The 22,625-nt window shown below is 40.6% G+C and overlaps 1 protein-coding gene across 3 annotated transcripts in view; it reads right to left on the bottom strand.

The window, feature by feature from the left end:
- The window catches only part of SIL1 (SIL1 nucleotide exchange factor), a 43,086-nt gene that overhangs the window by 5,805 nt on the left and 14,656 nt on the right, over nt 1–22,625 (bottom strand). For all 3 annotated transcript variants that reach the window (XM_039367038.1, XM_039367037.1, XM_039367035.1), the window contains 2 exons: nt 14,103–14,199; nt 1,387–1,551 (listed from right to left, as the gene is read on the bottom strand). In XM_039367038.1, the coding sequence (XP_039222972.1) occupies nt 1,387–1,551; nt 14,103–14,199 (262 nt within the window). The remainder of the gene's footprint in view (nt 1–1,386; nt 1,552–14,102; nt 14,200–22,625) is intronic.

Genomic DNA, 22,625 nt, shown 5'->3' with positions numbered 1-22,625 from the left:
AACTCATTCCCTCACTCACAGCTTCTAGCCTGGTGCCTAACCCCTTCCCCAAACTGGCTCTCTAAGGACCAAATGATTAACTTTCTAGGATAGATGGTACAACAGGGTAGCTGAAATATAATGATACAAGTGGACTTCTCTAGACAGCAATGTTTTCTTTAGGTCAGCTTTTTCTACAATCCTATCTATAATAGGGAACTAATGATCTTGGCTGATTCTCCAGAGTTCCTGAAAGAATGAGAACTATTGAATAATCTCAATCATTCCTTAAATAGCAGCCTTGGGTGGTGCATATCTGTCCATACACAAGAAGGCCATACCAGGCCATTTAAAATACAGAGGGAGGGAAGGAGGAGACTTCAAGTGCACATTAAAAGGGGGGGGAAAGGGGGGGACCCCTGCGGCAATCCCAAACCTTAAGCTAAAGAGGACTAAGCATGATAAGGAGCTGCAGAATGCCCAGTTGATGTTGGGGAAATGGGCCCAGAAGGGAAGGACAAAATGCCCTGCTTGGAAGGAATGGTTGGCTGGATTGATGAACAAGAACAATCTCCTTGGAAGGAAGAAGATATTGCAATTGTGACAATTGTAGCCATTCCTATCTGCCAGTATGAAAAAATATTAAACATTATGCACTTCACTTGATCACTGACTCCTAGGCTAAAAGTTTAATTTATTACAATGTGAATCTACCTCGTCTTTTTATTGCTTTCTGATGTTGCAGCAGGATGGGTAACTAGGTAGGTCATGGGCAATGACGTTTAGGAGTGGTTACCAAAAAACTTGCAATTATCTACGCTTTACCATTTACCTGCCCTCCTATCCAAAGAGCAAAGCAACAATGGGGGAGGCTGAAGGGGGATAAAGACCCTGGTAATGACCTATCACTTAGCATTCCCAGCAAGGTTGGTAGGCTTGCCCTCTCACCAGGAATTGGACAAATAGACAGCTTCCTAAGTACTTTCTTGCCATCATGCATCTCTGTCCAGACTAACATCCAAATGAAATCTACCTGAGAATTATTAAAATATAACCAGATGGGTCACACAAGAGTGGCATCTTTGGACAGCCCAAATATAGGTAATGCCAACACTAAGATCAAAGTCAATGGAAAAGATTTCACGGCAATGCACGAAATGCAAGAATTTGTTGAGTTCAAAAGCATCGAAGAGTGTATTATTGCTACCTCTAATACAACAGTCAAAGCTAAACTGGTGCAAGGTAAGAGTCAACGTGTGTGTGTGTGTGTGTGTGTGTGTGTGTACTGGACTTAGGTCTCTTGTGGCAATGCAATGATTCCAAACTGATGACATATTTAACCTCACCTTCCAGCTCAGCTTGCTCCCCTAATGTGCTAATTCTATAAAGTATAATGGCTCCTCTTACCTTTTCTACTACTAAGTCGTAGAGAAGGGTCACAGTGCGGATGTACAGTATCTCCATTCCTTTCTCTGTGCAAAGATTCCTGAGTACTTGAAGGCCTCCCAGTTTGAGAAATTGTTGCTGGGCATATGGAAAGTGCCTCAGCATCGATGATAAAGCAAAAAGAGCCTAGGAACAAAAAACAAACAAACCCGCATCCATCATCATGATTTTTTCATTTTCTGGGTCTCATTATGCATGTCCTTTCTGTACTTCTTTCAGTTCTCATGCCTTGACACAGCACCAATATTTACTTATTTTACAAATACACCGCCACACTCCAGAGGGGCAATATGTAACAAAGATTATTTTTATATGATTACCAAAGTGGTTATGGCTTCATTGTGACGCAAGGACAGGACGCGCTATTTCAAAGGACTGGGCAATTATGTTTGATGGTGCCTGAACAGAAATGTAATGAATTCACAGCAGAACAGAAGGGGTATGGCTGGGATCCAATTTTTATGAACAGAACTCTTGTTTGCATGACGCTATTCCTAAAGAAATATGAGGAATGCAATTTTAACCAATCCTTTTTTTCTCATCTGTGACCCCTGAAAAGTTGCTCCTGAAGGTTCCCCAATGATGTATCTCATGAAACTGACAAAAATAAGGCAAATCAGCTCTGCCTCCTTCAGAGAAAATATCTTATTGGTAGGTAGCCCCTCAAGTGAAGGTTATCTAGGTGCTGCTAAAACAATCTACTAGTTGATTATTATGACTTTATTTCTTTAGACTTACCAAACCTGTTATATCATGTGTAAACCCCACCCACAAATAAACACAGCTAATGAGGGACTTTAGATGTTTATTTCATTATGTATAGCCCATTACTATACCAATACAATTTATTCCTCATAGTTATTAGAGCTATCAGATTAATGAGACTATGCCCATAAATTTCCACATAATTGCTTATTTCTACCTCTTTAGCCTTTGAAGTTATTGTGATTCATTTCTATGCTACTTTATTTTATACTACGTGATTATAGTCTTATAGTTACAATATTAATATGAAATATAGTTTACCTGCAGACTTTAGTAATGTAGTAGCTTTACAATTCATGTTGTTTCTATTTTTGCCTTTAGTTATTGCTCTATAGTTTTACTTACATTACATAAATCTCAACTATAGTTACTTTCGGCTTCATAATCTTAACTCTATAAACTTAATAATGCAGGTATCACAATTGTAGAGACTGTGCTAGTGACTTAACTTCTGGTGAGATGGGTGGCCATATAAATTTGATAAAATAGTGATTTAAATTTTACTCATTTCTTATAATGTAACAGAATAGCTGTAATTCTTGCATGTTACGTTTTGCTGATCCATAGCTGAAATAAAATACTACCACCAACACCCTACCAAAGGCTTTTAATTTGGGCTTTAAGATAAATGTTCACAATTCTTGGGGGCAGAATTATTTTGCTCTTCATTATTCACTGATTTCAATTTATTTTCCTCCAGACTGGGAAGCCGGCAGAATAATATATCTGCACAGAGATCCTGGTTTGCAAGACCCCAGGGGAAAGGCAACAAATTGCATCCACAGAAATATTGAAAACACAAGTACTGTATGAAAAGAAATCAACTCTCAGAGTGATCCAAACGCCCAAGCGGAGATAAGCCCTTTCAAGATTTTATTCCCATCACAGAATTGACTCAAGCACAAACACCTGGGAATGAAAACAGTAGAAGTAGTAGTAGTAGTAGTAGTAGTAGTAGTAGTAGTACATGCAGCCCTTTTGCTTGAGCTTAATAATCCTCATTAATTAGATATTAACATTAATGATTGCTGTGGCTTTGACATTTCTCTGTAAGGCACGCTAAACAGAACATCAAGATTATAAGGTGCTGTCTGCAGTGAAGATTACACCGGATTTGGATACATTTCTGGCACACTAATCACAGAATCATTGATGCCCCAAAAGTTAAGGGTTGCAGATGTCAGGGTTACTGGGTTGTAATTTTTATGGATTGTAATTGTATGATGAGCCAAAGTGTGATTTGTCTGATTTTTCTTAGCCCTTGGGTAGTCCGATCAAGAAATGAGTCTGGCAAGGGTTCCAGGAATGCTTTTTATTGTAGTAAAATAGAACAACAGAATCTTGAAAGCCTATACAAGTTCCTCTCTGTCCCATTTTATACTAAACAAAACCAAGGGGAGATAATTTTGAGTTTCTTTCTCTTGCAGATGATGGACTGTGCAATATCTTCCCCAAGACCTCCTCTTAACAACTCACTCCTTCCCTTCTTAACAGCTCTCTCATGCCTTCCCTATGGTCACCTCTAATTCCTTCACACCCTTTGGTAGCGCGAACTTCACCATTATGGTTTGTGAACCATGGTTTAAGGATTAGCATTATGTTTGAACCCAGCCAACTTTGGCTTATTCAATGCAACTGCCTGGGTTTGATTTCACCGCTCACGAGAACCCAGCCTCTCTCTTAGTACATCTTCCCTGTGTGCACTTTTCTTCTCAGGAGCTGTTTCTCCAGTCTATTCCTTCTTGTAATTTAGGTGATGCTTCGGCTTTTATGGCAAAGGCATGCTGTAATGTCACAAGACCTCTAGCACCCCCAGCCCATGAAAAATATGTCTTCGTAGAATATAGAACATGGAATATAGAATTGGAAGGGATCTTGGAGGTCTTCTAGTCCAACCCTCTTGCTCAAGTAGGAGACTCTATACCATTTCAGACAAATGATTGCCCAGTCTCTTTTTGAAAGCCTCCAGTGATGGAGCAGCCACAACTCCTGAAGCCAAGCGGTTCCATTGGTTGATTGCTCTCACTGTTAGGAATTTTCTCCTTAGTTCTAGGCTGATTCTCTCCTTGGTTAGTTGATTCTCTTCTTTGTTAGTTTCCATCCACTGTTTCTCGTCTTGCCCTTTGGTGCTTTGGAAAATAGTTTGACCTCCTCATCTTTATAGGAGCCCCTCAACTATTGGAATACTGCAATTTTCACAGTGCCTGAATAGGGATAGGCAGGTATCTTTAGTCAAAAGAACCTGAACATGCTAACTCCACAGGATTGAATTTGCCAGGCAGATATTATGGGAGGGTGATGAGGAATAATTATGAATGTGGTTGTCTTTAATTAATTATCTGTGAAATTACTATACACACACACACGCACACACACACACACGCACACACACACACACACACAGAGAGAAACGTAATTGACCAAAAGCACCAAGTGACATCCCGCCTTTCTATCCTTCATTTCATTCATATGCAGGAGTCTCATTTATGAAAAAAGCAGCAAGAAACAGGACTAGAGGAATATTTGTGGCTAGCAGACAGAGGAGCTAGAGCAGTGGTTCTCAACCTTTTTAATGTCGCGACCCCCAACCGGTCGTAAGTCGAGGACTACTCAACTGGTGCAGCACCGTTTGCAGAATGGGACTTTTGGCGGGCTCAGCAGGGCAGAGACAGCCTGGACAATTCCTATTGGCTTTTGAAAGCCAATAGAATTAGACTCTATTCAAGAGAGTCTATTCTATTGGCTTTCAAAAGCCAATAGAATAAAAGAGAGTAGCACAGTTAAGGAAAAGGGGAAAAAAATGGCGGACTGCGTTGTTTGGCAACCCCCGTGAAATGGTCGTTCGACCCCAAATGGGGTCCCGACCCACAGGTTGAGGACCACTGAGCTAGAGGTATATAAATAGCAGCACTTGAATCCAGATCATGAGACATGCTTTACAAACCACAAAATGCTAGGCCACAGCCAAATAATTGACCAATAGATGAAACCTGTCTTTGTCCTCCAGAGCTCATAATGGTGCAAAGGTTTCCTTATCCAGACCTGGTGTTGCTCGAGTTACCAGGATGATACAAATTCTTCTTTGTGCTAAAAGTTAGCATAATGAGAGGGCGGTCAATACAGAAGTGGCTTGGAGAATGTAAAATAGGAATCCTGGGCCAATTAAAAGCATCCTGCCATCTCCCTGGGGCACAAGCAAAGTCTTGGCTAATGAATCTTCTTCCTATGTTGTTTCTTTATTCAAGGATAGAAAGGAAGAAAATGTAAACCAGCCAGCCCAAATGTGTGTAAATAGGCCCAAGAACACTGCTACCAGAGCTCTGGTGGCGCAGTGGTTAGAATGCAGTATTGTGGGCTAACTCTGCCCACAGCCTGGAGTTGGATCCTGACCGGCTCAAGGTTGACTCAGCCTTCCATCCTTCCGAGGTCGGTAAAATGAGGATCCAGATTGTTGAGGGCCAATCGGCTGACATTTGTAAACCACTCAGAGAGTGCTGTAAAGTACTATGGGGCAGTTTATAAGTTTAAGCGATATTGCTATTGCTAAGCACAGAAGCCTTGCAGAGCCTCTTTGCTCAAGGATGATCCATAAAGTCATTGAAAGCAAGACAAAATAATCTTTTAACACACACACACACACACACACACACTATTGACAACTGGCCCACTTGAAGCCAAGTGAGCAATGAGCAGATGAAAGGAGACAAATTCTCCAGCCCACCTTTCTTCCCTCTAGCACAAAGGCTGAATGAACATTTTGTAAGATTACCAGTTTGTTCAGCAAAGCATCCAGGAATGTGCCATAAACATTTTCCGCAAGCGCAGTTCTCTAATGGTCTTCCTTTAGTATGGACGAAATTCTTCCTCAGGAAGCATTTTGCTCATACACAAACATACATATCCGTCTCGTTCCTTTTGCCTGTGGCGCACAAACATCCCGAGAAACTCCGAGCTCTGAATACGGCTGAAGGCAAAGATATTCAGAAGCGGCCTTGTTAAAAGGTTGACAGCATGATCCTGATTAGAGCAGGCCACATGGCTTTACAAACCCACATAAGAGCAGTGACCTATTTATCAGACTAGGGTTTGTAGCAGGCCTCGAAGCACTTGCAGCCAAAAAGAATAGCGAAGCTGCACACTGAGGAAGAATCACTAGACCATGTACACCAGGCAGTGAGGTCAACTGAAGAGCCAATAAGATCCCAACTTCAGGGTTCAGAGACAGCACTGACCCTTAACCAACCCACACAAGCTCGGAGAGCAAATCTTCACTCTCATTCCAACTTCTATCCCAATCAATCAGCCAGGAGCATTTTTCAAGTCTTCGTTCCTGGAGAGAACATCAAATCTTGGTGACTGCCAGAGGCAGAAAGCAAGTGTCTCAGCCTCTCGTGGGGTCTACTTCTGTTTTTGTTAAGGTGTAGCTATTCAGGGGAAGAAATGGAGGTAGTGACAGATGGGGAAGAAATGGAGGTAGTGACAGATTTTATTTTTCTGGGCTCCAAGATCACCTCAGATGGGGACTGCAGCCAAGAAATTAAAAGACGCTTGCTCTTGGGGAGGAAAGCTATGGCAAATCTAGACAGCATACTAAAAAGTAGAGACATCACCCTGCCAACAAAAGTGCGTATAGTCAAGGCCATGGTTTTCCCAGTTGCAATGTATGGCTGTGAAAGTTGCACCATAAGAAAGGCTGAGCGCCAAAGAATTGAGGCCTTTGAACTATGGTGCTGGAGAAGACTCCTGCGAGTCCCTTGGACTGCAAGGCGTTCAAACCGGTCAGTCCTAGAAGAGATCAACCCCGACTGCTCTTTAGAAGGCCAGATCCTGAAGTTGAAACTCAAATACTTTGGCCATCTAATGAGAAGGAAGGACTCACTGGAGAAGGGCCTAATGCTGGGAAAGATTGAGGGCAATAGAAGAAGGGGACGACAGAGAATGAGATGGCTGGATGGAGTCACTGAAGCAGTAGGTGTGAACTTAAATGGACTCTAGAAGATGGTAGAGGACAGGAAGACCTGGAGGAACGTTGTCCATGGGGTTGCGATGGGTCGGACATGACTTCGCAATTAACAACAACAACAACAAGCTATTCAGGCTTGCCATTAGGATGTTAGACAGTCTGCCCTACCATTCTATAGACCAGATTCAGGAAATTTTAGGAGAATTTTGTGCTACAAAACAATCCCCCAAGCCAACCCTAGGGTGGACAAAGCCAAACCAGTGCAGAAACAGTTCAGACATTATTTTTCACCATTATTCCAAGAAAATGGGGTTGATCAACAGACCAGGAATGTTGAACAGCCATAAGGTATCCACAGAGCTGTTTTCCATCCTTACCTTCTCAATCTCTTATCCTAATGCAGGTAATCTTTTGACTCAAGAGCATAATTGAGCCTGGAATTATGGTCATAAGTCATTGCAGTTGTTGCAATTTGAGACATTGCTTGACTAGATTCAAAGTTATGACCATATTTTTATGATGGCTGTTAAGTAAATGCCACATTGTTAAGTTAAGTGCCAATGGGCACTTTTTGTTGGAAACTGGAAGTTAATGCTGAAAACCGGTTAAAAAAAAAGGAGAAAAAGAAATTGCAAATGGCAGTCACGTGAGCGAAGCAGAATGCAAATGGCCATAAAGGTGAATCAGTTGCCAAATGCCCAAAATGTGATCATGTGACCACTGCGTGTGTGTGTTTTGTGTGTCTCGTGCGTTTGTGCAAGTGCTCGTAACTCCAAAAACAGGTTATTAGTAGCTCTGGGGAGGTCCATCATAACTTTGAATGGTTGTTAAGCGAACAGTCATAAATTGAGGACAACCTGTGATTTTTAACTCCTTCAGCTCTCCCAGCTCCACTTTTACCATCTGAAGACCCTGCTGCCTCAAGAAGAAAAAAAAAATCTTTCTCTTAGCTTTGCCATACTGCATCATTTTGGTCACCATGATGTAAAAAAGATGTTGAGACTCTAGAAAGAGTACAGAGAAGAGCAACAAAGATGATTAGGGGACCAGAGACTAAAGCATATAAGGAATGGTTGCTGGAATTGGGTATGTCTAGTTTAATGAAGAGAAGGACGAGGGGGGACATGATAGCAGTGTTCCAATATCTCAGGGGCTGCCACAAAGAAGAGGGAGTCAAGCTATTTTCCAAAGCACCTGAAGGCAGGACAAGAAGCAACGGATGGAAACTAATCAAGGAGAGAAGCAACCTAGAATTAAGGAGAAACTTCCTGACAGTTAGAACAATTAACCTGGTGGTGAATTACCTGGGGATATGTTATAGACTTAATACTGTTTCTCAAGCAAAAGACTTTTATACTTCGGTCCTGGGGCTATGTTCATCGCCATCTATTAAGTTTAAAGCTTTGGAAGAAAAGAAGGTAGAATTGCAGTCTGAAGAGCCTATACTTATGAAAATTGGGAAACCTCAGTTTGAGGGTCCTCAACAAGTCGAGATGGAGGAGCAGAGGATAACCTGTGCAACATATAACTGTAAAGAAAAGGAGCAACAGAAGAAGGTTAAGGAAGCCTCACAACTATTGGTTTCTGAATCTGTGGGAGAAGTAGGATTTATAAATTTTTTGGAGCAACCTTTAAGGGTAGAATTGCAGTCTGAAGAGCCTATATTAATGAAAAATGGGAAATCTCAGTTTGAGGGGCCTCAACAAGTCGAGATGAAGGAGCAGAGGACAACTCGTGCAACATATAATCGTAAAGAAAAAGAGCAACAGAAGAAGGAGTTTAAGGAAGCCTCACAAGTATTGGCTCCTGAGTCTGTGGGAGAAGCAGGATTTATAAACTTTTTGGAGCTACCTTTAAGGGCAGATTTCAAAGCACTTCTTTCGAGATTTATGGATAAGAGAGACTGACAAGGATTACTTAGTTTAAGTATTCAAAAGAGTACTGAGTCTGTGGGAGAAGCAAGATTTACAAACTTTTTGGAGTTAGCTTTAAGGGCAGTTTTCAAAGCACTTCTTTTGAGGTTTATGGACAAGAGAGACTGATAAGGAATGTGTTTATTGTGGATGGAATTTGTTATTGGTAAAGATTTAAATGTGTATAAGGGAATTCTAATGTTTTAAGTAATGTTCAAATTTGTGTTTTGGAGGGAGTTTATAAATATTGATGGATAATAACATAAGTATGATATGAAAAGGTTCAGAGTATATTATAATGTGTTTAATGATTGGGTTTTTTATTATTATTATTATTATTATTATTATTATTATTATTATTATTATTAAGAGAAGATAACTTGTTTAATTAAATGTACCTAGATTTGTTTAGGATTTATATGTCTTTTAAGTTTTTTTTTTGATAGGAGAGAAGATTATGGAGATTGAATGAAAATCTTAGATAAGTTTAAGTTTAAGTATTTAGTTTAAGTATTCAAAGAGTATTTAGTTTTAATGGTATAATGAAGGTTTATATGTTTATTTTTGTGTTCTAGGATAAAGAAAGAGGGAGAGATTAGATTTTATATTGTAGGTATAGATATTCAAAGAAAGTAATGTTTAAATTTGTGTTTTGGAGGGAGTTTATACAGAATGATGGATAATAATATAAGTATGATACTAGAAAATGTTTAGAGTATATTATAATGTGTTTAATGATTGCAATTATTATTTTTTAGAGAAGATAACCTATTTAATTTAATGTATTTAGATTTGTTTAGGATTTAAGTTTTTCTTTTCTTTTTCTGAAAAATTTTAATTACCGTATATTCCGGCGTATAAGGCGACTGGGCGTATAAGACGATCCCCAACTTTTGAGAAGATTTTCAGGGTTTAGAAAGTCATCTTATATGCCAGAAAATACAGTACAATATTGAATTTCTGTTTATAGATGAGTACAATAGGAACTCCTTTGCTGCTAGAAAGCTTTGTCCTGTTAAGTGCTTATTTCTGTAAAAAAATAGGGCTGGCCACTAGAGGGCAGATTGGTTTTAAATTCAGAGAACAGCTACCGTATATACCTGCGTATAAGACGACCCCTGACTTTTGAGAAGATTTTCAGGCTTTAGAAAGTCGTCTTATACACCGGAAAATACGGTAAGCCTGTACTCAGCTCTGGGAAGGTTGGGGGAGGGTTTGGGAGGTTTGGGGAGGTGGGGGAGGGTATGGGAGGGTGGGGGGGTTTGGGGAGGGGATTTGTTTTGTAAAATTTAAAAAACTTTCAATAAAAAAAAAAGAAGAACAATTAACCAGTGGAACAACCTGCCTCCAGAAGTGGTGAATGCTCCAACACTGGAAGTTTTTAAGAGACTGGACAGCCATTTGTCTGAAATGGTATAGGGTTTCCTTCCTGAGCAGGGGTTTCGACTAGATAACCTCCAAGGTCCCTTCCAACTTTATTATTATTATTATTATTATTATTATTATTATTATTATACACGTTAAGAGTTGCCTCCCAGAACACTTTTCCTGTGTCATTCAAACCCCAACCCCATCTCATCCCCTCTTGGTGCATGAAGCATTGGGCTGTACTTCAGGGCCAGGCAACCTGATGACTTTCAAATGCTCAGCACAACTGAATTCACAATTCATGTGCTCTGCGGCGGAGCTGAACTGCCTCCGCTGCCCAGTGATGTGTGAATCCATCGGCGTAGGGCCAGTCCAAGAGCCTTGCAAAATGCAGAATGGCTAAATGTCAGTAGGAAGAGGATGAGGGTGTGTGGAGAATGTGGCTTCCAGCAATATTTGTATTTAGCTTACGTTCTTGGATGAAGCCCCGGAGAGCTTTCCGTCATGCAGACTGGGTGTTTCCAGTCCCTGAAAAACTTACCCAGTGATGATTTTGTGGAAACCTAACAACCCTTCATGCAAAACTTCACTTTGCTCAATAAAAGACAGCACTTTCTATTTATTCATTTTCCCCTGGATACATAATTTCTATTTCTTTTTCTTCATCGAGGTGGCTTCTTCTACAGGTAGATCCCGATTGACAGCCACAAGTGAGCCCAATATTTCTGTTGCTAAATGAGACATTTAAGTCAGTGTTGCCCCATTTTACAACCTTTCTTGCCTCAGTCATTAAGCGAATCACTGCAGCTGATAAGTTAGTAACCCGGTGGTTAAGTGAATCTGGCTTCCCCCACTGACTTTGCTTGTCAGAAGGTCGTAAAAGGGAATCATGTGACCCTGGGATGCTGCAAGTCATCGTCGTCATCATCATCATGTTGGAAGGGACCTTGGAGGTCTTCTAGTCCAACCCCCGGCTCGGGCAGGAAACCCTATATACCATTTCAGACAAATGGTTGATCGTTAAGTATGAACCAGTTTGCAAAGCATCTGAATTTTGATCACCTGATCATGGGGATGCTGCAAAGGTGGCAACTGTGAAAAATGGTCATAAGTCACTTTTTTCAGTGCCGTTGTAACTTTGAACGCTCACTAAATGAACTGTTGTAAGTCGAGGACGTCCTATACCTTATTATGGCAGGTTGTGATCTTCCCAAATCTAAACAGGATCCAATGAAAGGATGGGCCGCATTAGGATTTTTGCATGCGTTGAAAAACCAGTTTGTTGAGGGATAGCATGCTCAGCTTAATTTCATTCAAGCCACATTCAGCCGCCCTACCCTGACATCATTAAGACAAAGCACAGCTTTCTCTTTATAAGATTAGCAGTGCTATATTCTGATTCTCTTTCTCCTCAATACTGATATGAATTCAATTGTCATCACCTCGACTTAAAAAACAGAATTCCATCCCCGCAAAGTGAATAATAGAGAATTAGCGCTGCTTCTTTATTCTGGCTCTTTTTAACTCAGGCTGGTCCTCAGACATCATCCCTGGGGCCTTTTCAAAGGGATTTAGAGGCTCTAAACATTCGTAGCTGATAAAAAAAAATAATAACAATACATGTCTGGTTTCATCCTTCAAAATCCCTGGCGTAGTATTTTAATCCTTTGGAATCTGGTATGAACAACTAAATCTATTTCTGATAAGGCTAACAAGAGCACTAAAGCCATATTGGACTTCTTTCCTATTGAAGGTGGCAAGTATCTATCAATTGCCCTAAAACTTTTTAAAGCCAAATCCATCTCTCAGATATTATACAGGTTTCAGATGCGTCCATATAATGACTTAAAAGCCTTAGATATTATCCAATCCAGATGCCAAAGGCTATTATTCTGCATGCCTGCTGCATTTTGAACAGAGCAATCTTCTTAGATCAGTGGTTCTCAACCTGTGGGTCGGGACCTCATTTGGGGTCGAACGACCATTTCACGGGAGTCGCCAAACAAGGCTGTCTGCCATTTCCCCCCCCCTTTTCTTTGACCACGCCCCTGGTACCCGGTGATGTATAAGTGGTTGGGGGGTCACCACAACATGGGGAACTGTATTATGGGGTCACGGCATTAGAAAGGTTGAGAACCACTGTCTTAGATGGTGGAGTGATCCATTGGAGTTTACGATCCCTTTAGGTCAGTTCTATTTTTGGTTTCACCTTCAGTCTTCTAGCAGTTCCCTGGCTTCTGCAACCTATAATGGTAGTTCTCGACGTGCAACCACAATTGAGCCCAACACTTCTGTTGCTAAGCGAGACACTTCTTAAGTGAATTTCATCCCGTTTTACAACCTTTCTTGCCACAGTTGTTAAAGCAAATCACTACAGTTGTTAAGTTAGTAATATAGTTGTTAAGTGAATCTGGCTTCCCCATTGACTTTGTTGTCAGAAAGTTACACATGACCCTGGGGCACTGTCACCGTCATAAATATGAATCCATTGCCAAGCCTCTGGATTTTGATGGGGATGCTGCAAAGGTCGTAAGTGTTGAAAAAAGGGTCATCAGTCAGTTTTTTTCAGTGACGTTGTAACTTTGAACGCTCACCCCTTTTCTGAATGAAATTGCCTGGAAGAACCTGAGATTCTAGCCCACATGCTTCTTTGATGCTTCTTTGATCCCGCGTGTGTCCTTTTTGTAGCAGTATATGCCCTAACTTCCATTTGTCTGTGGGTGACTTTATTTGCTTCTTATTATCAGACTAGGTTAACATAGAGAATCAGGCAGGATACAATTTCAATAAATCATCATCATCATCTCCAAAATAGTCACAAAATCCTTATAGCTGCCATTACTTTATACAAGAAAAGTGTCTTCTGTGTTAGGGTTTTATAACTATATAAAATGCATTTTTAATGTTCATTTTATATCTTTCTGCCACATGCAACTGGTCACTGATTGCGATAACCTTATGCATAAACAGAGGTTGCAATCAACCAACTGCTTTTCCTTCTTATACTAATATTGTCTAATATTTATAAGTGTGCTCTGTGGAGGTGGTTAGAATGCAAACCAAACCAAACAAATACTTTTTAAAAAATGTACATCCGTGTATCTTCCAGGAGCAAAAGAGGGTTTCATAAGGATTGCCTAAGCTCAAAGCCATGTATCCTGGTCCATTGGTGCCTTGCCAGCAACTAAAGCTCTTCAGTAAGAATTATTTTGAAAATTATGTATGAAGATCAAGTGTCAAGATGTTCCGGTGATTGTCACAGAAGGAAGACTTCGACCTTCAAAGCTATTGAGTGATTGAGCTATCAGACCTGGGCTGCAAATTTCAGGTGCCCATGAGGCAGAAGCAAAGTGGTTTGTTTTTTCTGTTGACATCTAGTGACAATCTAGATTTTGCAGCCCAGCTTTGCTAGCACTAATCAGCAAAAGGGCATGACCTTTGAGGATTAGTGCTAGCACCTTTAAATGTTAGGAATAATCTAACATTATTAGATTATGTTAGGAACAATCTAACATTATTAGATTATAATAATCTAATAACCTAATCTTACCACTTTTTTGCCCAGTCGTCCTCATGATTCAGCCTTGGATATTTACATTCCTGCAAAGAAGGCTATAAACATTCTAGTAAAATATTCAATTCTACATGTTCTCCCCCCCATCCCGTACCTTTTTCTTTACTGCCAAGGACTGATCTGTAGCCAAAATAACCAGCAATTTTTGTAAAGCACCTCCTTGAATTGCTGCAACTTGCACTCTGGGGTTGCTGGGAAGAGAGAAAATAAAAACTCATTACAGTCAAAAACACCTCAGCATCCTTTAAACTTTACTGCAATCTGGCTTTCATGAGAAATAATAGTGTCAGGGTAAGGATTTTTTTTTTTTTTTAAACAATATATTTGCAAAGCTGAAAATGAATACGAAGCCCTGGAGAGAGCTCCTACTGCAAAACAGCATGTACTGGATGTTGGTTTAGCTTCGCACGTCGCCACCTGCTGGAGCAATTTGACAAGATGAAAGACACAATGTCATTTTATCACAAGCCACGGACACGCAAAGTAATTCCTGCACAAATTGTTCTGTGCACAATGCAGTTGCTTTTGGGTGGCTGATGTCTGAACCAAAACAGGTAATTTTTGGTCCAGAGAGGGAATAAAATAAGGTCATTTGGTTCTGAATATGCCTCAAATTGCTACTGTATTCTTCCTGGCAGAAACGTTTTTACTTCTATTTTACTAGTTTCCTTTAGGGAAGAAAAAGGCAATGATGAAGCAGATACGGGTGAGGCATGAGAGAGAAGGTGCTGGGAAGACAGGATCAGTGCCCTGCCACCCCTGTCTCCCCCACGCCCTTAGCGGCTTCCTCAGGCTGTTGAGATAAGCCTTGTTGGGAGCTACTGAACACAAGAGGGGAAAGAAAGGGCGAGGCATATGAACTTTGTCTTAAACATTCCCTCAAATTCTTTGCAGGTTTGGTTTTGGCTAATTTGTGTCCTATGGTGAGGAGCAAAAACTGACTTGCATAAGGATTCCTCTTCATTTTACCCCTACGGTGATAAGCATATGAAGGTAGTTGTCCTAAAAGAAAATGATTAACTCAGTGTCACCCAGAAGGGCACCGGGGGACATTATCTTCAGCTCGAGATAGTTGCAATATTAAAGGAGATGATCAGGTATGGAAATGTTTAGATGAACATTATAAAAGGGAGTCTTCAAGACATCAAGAGGGAGGCTAAAATGTTCCATAACAGGGCTATCGAATCTGAGCCGCAAAGCTCCACCTAACCGCAGCAATTTTGTTTCTGCTAGTCACGGCTCATCCAGCATGGTTCATCAGAACTTCTAGAAGGCAGTTGTGTGTTTCACATTCTAAAAAACACTGTTTTCCATTCCACGCACATCTCTACAGGAAGTGTATGCACGCATCTACTAAAAACATTTAGCATTTTTACAAACGTGTCTTATGTGCATGCATGAAAAGAAAACTTAGTAGGTTTAGCGTGTTCTTTTGCTTTTAAAAAAAAGTAATATTGCCACAATAGGATTCTAGATCTTTTAGGTCACAGGTCGGCAACCTGCGGCTCCAGAGCCGCATGCGGCTCTTTGAGTCTTCCCCGGTGGCTCCGTCTCCTCTGCCTTTGCAGAGAGAGACAGAGACAGAGAGAGGCAATTGCGCTTCCCTGCTTCCTTCCCTCTCTCTCTCTCTCTCTCTCTCTCTGTGTGTGTGTGTGTGTAAAAGATTGCACTCACAGTGTTCTCCGAGGAGCTGAAAAGCTTTCTGGACGGAGCTCCTCCCTTTGCTGCGTCTCTGCAGGAAGCAGGAAGCAGGAAGGGCAGGAGAGAGCTAGCTAGCCCAGCTAGGCTGACTCAGGAATTCTGGGAATTGAAGTCCATGAGTCATAAAAGAGCCGCGGTTGCTTACCCTGAGCTTGTTGGACAACAGCTTGAAGCTTGCCAGGTGAGCAGCAGATAGGAGAGAGAAAGAGAGAGAGAGAGGGAGGGAGAGAGAGAGAGAGAGGAAAGAGAGAGAGAGAAAGAAAGAGAGTGGGGGAAGAGGAGTGGCAGGCAGACCAAGGGCAGATAGAGAGGGAGAGAGAGAGAGACAGAGAGAGAGAGAGACCCTTTTGACATCTAAAATGAAGATAACACTGCATATATCCTTTTTTTACCTGTATGTGTATGTGTATGTATGTGTGTGTGTGTGTATACATACATACATATACACACACACACATATATACACACACACAAACAAACACACACACACCTATAATAAAGGTAAAAAAGGATATATGCAGTGTTATCTTCATTTTAGATATCAAAAGGATTTTGCGGCTCCCGGTGTTTTGTTTTTGGTGGGAAACGGGTCCAAGTGGCTCTTTGAGTGTTTTGGGTTGCCTACCCCTGTTTTAGGTAATCTAGGCATCGTAATGCAAAGAGTCTAGTTTTATCTTATAGGTCAGAATGGCAAAAGATAAAAACTCACATCCTTCTGGAGATTATCAGGGGAAATGGCGACTGTAATTTGAGAATTGTTAGATTTCTTCCTTTTCTTTCTTTTGCTGTTTCCATATGAACTGATTGTCTACGTAACTCATACTCTGCTATCCTGAAACCACATTTCCTGATCATCTACTGCCACTAACTGTGTCTTAATAATCCTGAACTACACTTTTCATCCTAAACTTAGCTGTAAATGGTGGATTGGTAACACCAAATCCTGATTTTGTTGTATTAGGTTAAAATAGGGAAGTATAAGAATGAAAATCAGAACCATTCTTCAAGGAAATTGGGCAGGGATGAGAAGTCTCTATGATAGAGATACTTTTGCTTTTCACAGTCGATTCAGAAATAGGAGTTACTCCCATGTCCATCAATAACCAAGCCTAGACTACTTTGATAAGATGAGATGAGATGAGATAAGATCATCTTTATTGTCATTTTTTTTTACTATGGGCACAACGGCACATATCAAAAATGAAATTTAGTTGCCCGCTCTCAAAGTGAAACACATACATGACACACACTTAAAACATACTATATACAACATATGTATAGACCCATACCCCTACATATACGTAGCAAATAAATATTAAATACTGTCCATTTTGAATATATAACGGAAGGAGGAAGCTTGAGAGTTCACAAGGTTAATGCTGTATGGAATGAAACTCTGGCTGAATCTGGATATTCTGCTTCGGATACCACGGAGCCTCTTCCCAGAAGATAACAAGGAAAATAGGTGGTGAAGAGGATGTGTAGTGTCCCAGATAATCTTATACGGACCCTGCTCAAGCAAAGTGATTTTTACCTTTAAATCTACCCAGAGACTTTCACTAGCAGGATCAATGTCAACATCCTTGCCAAAGCGGAAGACGTGCCTATCTCTACTGAAAACATATTTGGCTTGTCAGTCTGAACTTCCAAATCTTAATTTTGCCTCTGAGCTCAATTTTAGGTCTTTGATCTTGCTCGTGGCTGGTAGAACTGCATTCTGTAGACAGTTTTAGACAGAAATATCCTTTTTATGTTGCTAGGTTGTTATTATAATTTATATAGCATTCTCTATGGACTTGACACAGTGCAGATTTGTATTTCATGTGGTTTACAATCTGAATGTAAATATGGGAAATGGCAAAGGAAAATGATGGGAATAAAGACTGATGGAAATAGTATACAATTCTTTTGACTGCATGCATCTCTCCTTTGTTACAAAAGGCATTTGCTATTCCAAAGATATCTATGATGTCTTGCATACAGATTCAAGGAATAATATTGTATAAACAGAACTGGACAGGTAAAGAAGGCAGATGCCCAGGTTAAGAAGCAGGGTTTTCACTAGTGAGACAAACCTCTGGAAAGTTTTAGAGAATATACAGCATGTTTTGAGGGCAGATTGAATGGGAAAGGACCAAGGGTATAGAAACATTGAAGTGGAAGCTACAGTTTGATGGTGGATTGATGGACTGGAGGATGATATTGTTAAGAATTAAAGAGACACGTTTTTGAAAACTTTACATTAAACCTCCAATGCCAGCCAAGATATAAAGATAGCGCACATGAAATAAAGATCAACCCTGAGTATGCAGTGAGATGCCACAAATATGTTGGCTTCTCTTCAAAGGAAACACTCTTCATTTTCACTTGGAGAAAAATGACAATAGGAAGAGGGAAAAGCCATTTAATACAGCTAGTAGTGCCAACTAACCCACAAAGCCAATATTGCAGTACCATAAACATATCAAGATAATAAACAATGGTTGGGTATTGAACAATAAGTCAGCATAATCACAAACAGGAAGAGAAAAGAACCAGTGATAGGATAACCTGACTGTGAAAAGTCATTTTGGCTGAACCTTGTAGGTATAGCAATAACATTTACGAATAAAATACCTTTCCTGCATTCTAAGTACTGCTTTAAACAAGGTAATATCTTCCCTTGCTCTCTTCTCTCAGCTTCGTTTCACAAATTATTCCATTCATTTGCCAACTCAGTGTTGTATCTGTTGACTTCTTTTTTTTTAAAATTCAAACTCATTTTCCACATCTCCCTGGCTTTTTCTGTTCCATTAACACAGTGGTTCCCAACCTTTTCTATACCCCGCACCCTGATATATTCTGATATATTCTTGCACCCCTTACAAAAGTTTGAAATAACGGCAACGAATTATGCATATACACTATAATTTTGAAAACCCAATTTTTCACACTCCCTGGAATATCGTCTCGCACCTCCAGGGGGTGAAAGCACCCCTGGTTGGGAACCCCTGCATTAACATGATGATGTATTTAAAACATTATGATCATATTTTAGAGTCAGCCTTTTAATATCAAGAAGAGTAGATCTTCCTTCCATAAAAGTCGGAGCATAACAAATCTGATTGTCAGAACCCTGTGTTCTGTGTGCATGGGATTTCTTATTCTTTTTGGGTTCTGCCATTCTCCTGAGGGGGAGGGGGAAGCTTGAGGTGCAGATGTGTATTTGCTTTGCTCTGTCTCTTGCTCTATCCTCTTTGATGTGTCTCTAATGGGGTGAGAATGGAATGTACCTCTGGCCATCTGCCTTAACTCCGAGCGGTGCAGACACCTAACAGCCTTGAAAGTGGTGCCTTACCACTCTGTTCCCACGGCATTTTCACACCTGCAGATCGGCCTGTTTGAACCGTCTGAATGGACAGTTAGAGTAGGGTTACTATGGACTCTTTTAATTACTTGATATGCGTGGGAAACCTTCAGATCCTGCCTTCTATTCCTGCTGTCAACACCTCCCAATAAAAGTTCCTTTTGAAATGATGCCGTTTCAAGAGTTCTGCTTTTTTGGGAGAACTGATTGAAGCGGGTCCTTACATTAGGCACCAAAACAAGCAAGGTGGTCTCAACACTTCCACCAGTTTAACTTTACTATCGAATACTTGTCTGGGGGAAAAAAATTCTTAGCAGACGGTTTGTCAAGGTTGCTACAGTATAACAGCACCAGAACAGAAGTGGTGATCCCCTCATGCCATCTAAACAATTAGCGGCTCCAGTAACCACATGCTTGCAAGCAAAGAAACCAAGGCCCCTAGATAGCGACGCAGGAGCGGAGTTCAGGCAGGCTTTGGAAACAGATGAATGGTTCCTGGATCATAAGAATCTCTGCTCGATGGATGATGGACTGCCTTGGGTGGGTGGAAAATTATATGTGCCCAAAGCCCAGAGACTGAAATTTATGCAACTATGTCATGACTCAAAGATGACTGGACATTTTGGGTTCGTGAAAATGCTCCATCTAGTAAAGAGACAGTTTTGGTGGCCGTCCATAAAGAAGGACATTGAAAGCTACATGGCTAGCTGCCCCATCTGTGTAGTGACAAAACAAAGACAGGGTAGGACGCCGGGGCTATTGCAGGCGGTAGCAAGCCCATCAGCATGTTGGTGGGAGATTTCCATGGAATTTATCGTGGAGTTATCAGAGAGTGCAGGGAACACGGTCATTTGGGTGATGACTGACCTGTTCTCCAAACAGGTGCATTTCATTCCATGCACCAAGATTCCCACGGCCAAGACTCTAGCGAAGATGTTTTAATTATTTGATTTGTGTGGGAAACCCTCAGATCCTGCTTCTATTCCTGCTGACAACACTTCCCAATAAAAGTTCCTTTTGAACTGATGCCATTTCAAGAGTTCTGCTTTCTTGGAAGAACTGATTGAGGGGGTCCTTACTATTCCCCTCAAGAATTATAAATGGGTCAAATTTTCAGTACAATAAACCCCCCCCCAAACCCCAATCTACCCATGACATATATTTCCTGGCTTTCTCCTACAGAAATTGAAGGTGACCACAGGAGGGTTCCAGGACCCAGAGTTGCTGAGCTTCATGAAGGTTGCCATATCTTGTGCCTTTACACATAGATTTGATGGGCTAGACAGGTCATGCTGTCTTCAATTAGCTTGCACAGAAAAGCTTCATTCTATGGGGCTCTTTCACATAGAAAAAAACAGGAGGGATAATAAGAGAACTATATCAAATTATGCACAGTCTAGAGATTTTCTTTCCCCCTTCCTTTTTCGTGCTACAGAAAGCACACATCACTCAATGAAGCTGAACAGTGAAAGATTCAGAATCAACAAAAGCAATAACTGATTCACAGAGCACAGAGTTGATTACAGAATTCCGCTTCCACAGCTTAGGGATGGCAACCATCATGGCTGGCTTTAAAGCTTCGATTACACACACCTATGCAGAATAAGGCTACCAACGGCAGTCAGAAAAGGCTACCTAGCATCCAAGGCATTATGTTCCTCAACATAATTGCTGGGGAACCTGGGAATGAAAGCTGCTCTCCTTCTAGCTTCCTTTCATCATACAATGAACTGTTTTGCTGTGTTCAATTGTTCCTTGAATCGATCTAGCACAAAAGCTCTTCTATTTTTATGCCCTTTTCCTTGAACCTTGCTGCCTTCAAAAGCCTCTGGTTCCCCCCCCCACCACCACCACCAAGACAAACTCTTATTTTACAAGAGAGATATACAAAGAAAATATCGCTGGTACCATTCAAGCTATGACCTGTTTTAAGAGAGAGATGGCAATTACTGCTTTTGATCAACCCCTTGACCTTCTGGAGCAACCAGCTTAGTTCAGCATGGCTACCTTCTCGCTCTCTCTCCCTCAGTCTCCCCCCCCCCATGCAACTTGTTTGCAAGGCACCTCCTATTGTTCCCTGCCAGACACGACTCTCTTCTCTTAGAAGGGCCCGCCCCCAGCAACGGTTGTCATGGTGATCACACTCCACTGGTGGTTGGAAGAGAAGACTGTTGGATGCCAGTTCGGTTCTCTCAGCTGCTAGTAGCAGCTTTTAATGAATATTGGCGAGGCGGCTGGCAGCCCCCATTAGTTTTTTGCTGGCTCTTGTCAGGCCCTGCTCTATGCCAAATTAAAGTGTGCCATGGAAAATTGGTAAATATGCACAGAAAAGTAAATATTGCCTCAAAGCATGAATTTATATACATGAAGATTAAGTTTCTCTGGGAATCCCCTTTTTCAGATAATTAATTATCAGTACCGTGCCCATACTTTCTTGGAAAAAAATCAAGGGCAAACTTGAAAGGAATTCCTAGGGATAAAATTAATTGTTTAAGCTCATAACTTTTCTTTACAAAGGAAAATTTAAGAGCAAAATCAAGAAAAAACCTGAACAAAAATGCAAATTCTAATAAAACTGTCTAAAAATCAAACACTCTATGTAAATTTATTTTGAGAAAGACAATTCAATTTCCATGTTTTTCACATGAAAATGAAATACTGTGCGTTAAGTGGTACCCTTTGTACAGTAAAATTTAAGTGAGCAAATTAAAGGACAAAAGTAAGTTTTTGAAAAATAAATCTAAAGGACACCTTTAAAGGGCTCTCCTTTATAATGAAGCACATATGGTCACCGTAATTGTTAATTAAAGTTCTTGTAAGAGAGGAATGAAAAGAAGCCACAAGGGGAGCGGGTTTTCACACACATTCCCCAGCAATTATATTGTCATTTCTGACAGCCGCTGATAGCCTTATCCTGTACAGACGTGTATAATGAAAACTTTAAAGCCAGACATGTTGATTTCCATCATTTAACTATTGAAGTGGATTATGTAATCCATGGATTATAACCATGGTTTAGACATCTGAGAGAACAAAGCTTGAAAAGATTTCTTTTGCTGATGGTATGGAGAAATAGTGTAGGCAACTTTGGCCAATGGAAATCACTCCCATATATTCCACTGAATGAATTTCCAAGACCATAACACCCAGCACAACCATAGGATCAGTCATGTGAATTGGCCAAGCGCTGCATATAATTACTGTTTCTGTGGGGGGGATCCCTATAAGACCTTTTTTAACAGTATGAACCTGAATTAGAAACAGAATGCATGTTTGCAGTGATTAAGGAAGCTCCCAATGACAGCCCTAGGAAGTGTCATTCCTGACTTTCACTATCTATAGATTTAAGGATATAGGAAACATATGTCTAACATAATAAGGCAGAAGACAGTGATGGGGATGTCTTTTTGTAGAAGAATAGAATATTTTCATCATCTTGATAGACTACAATCACCTGAAATTAATTTTAGCCTTTTGTTCTTAAAGAAACAGAAGACTTCAGCACAGATATATTCTTATTTTGTAAATGCATGCAGAGAGCCCTTTTTGCTTCTAACAATAAGCATACAG

The sequence above is a fragment of the Crotalus tigris genome, unplaced genomic scaffold (assembly GCF_016545835.1).
Source record: "Crotalus tigris isolate CLP2741 ecotype Arizona unplaced genomic scaffold, ASM1654583v1 scf7180000020523.1239640, whole genome shotgun sequence".
Lineage (NCBI taxonomy): Eukaryota > Metazoa > Chordata > Lepidosauria > Squamata > Viperidae > Crotalus > Crotalus tigris.
This window is presented reverse-complemented; position numbering and strand designations above follow the sequence as displayed.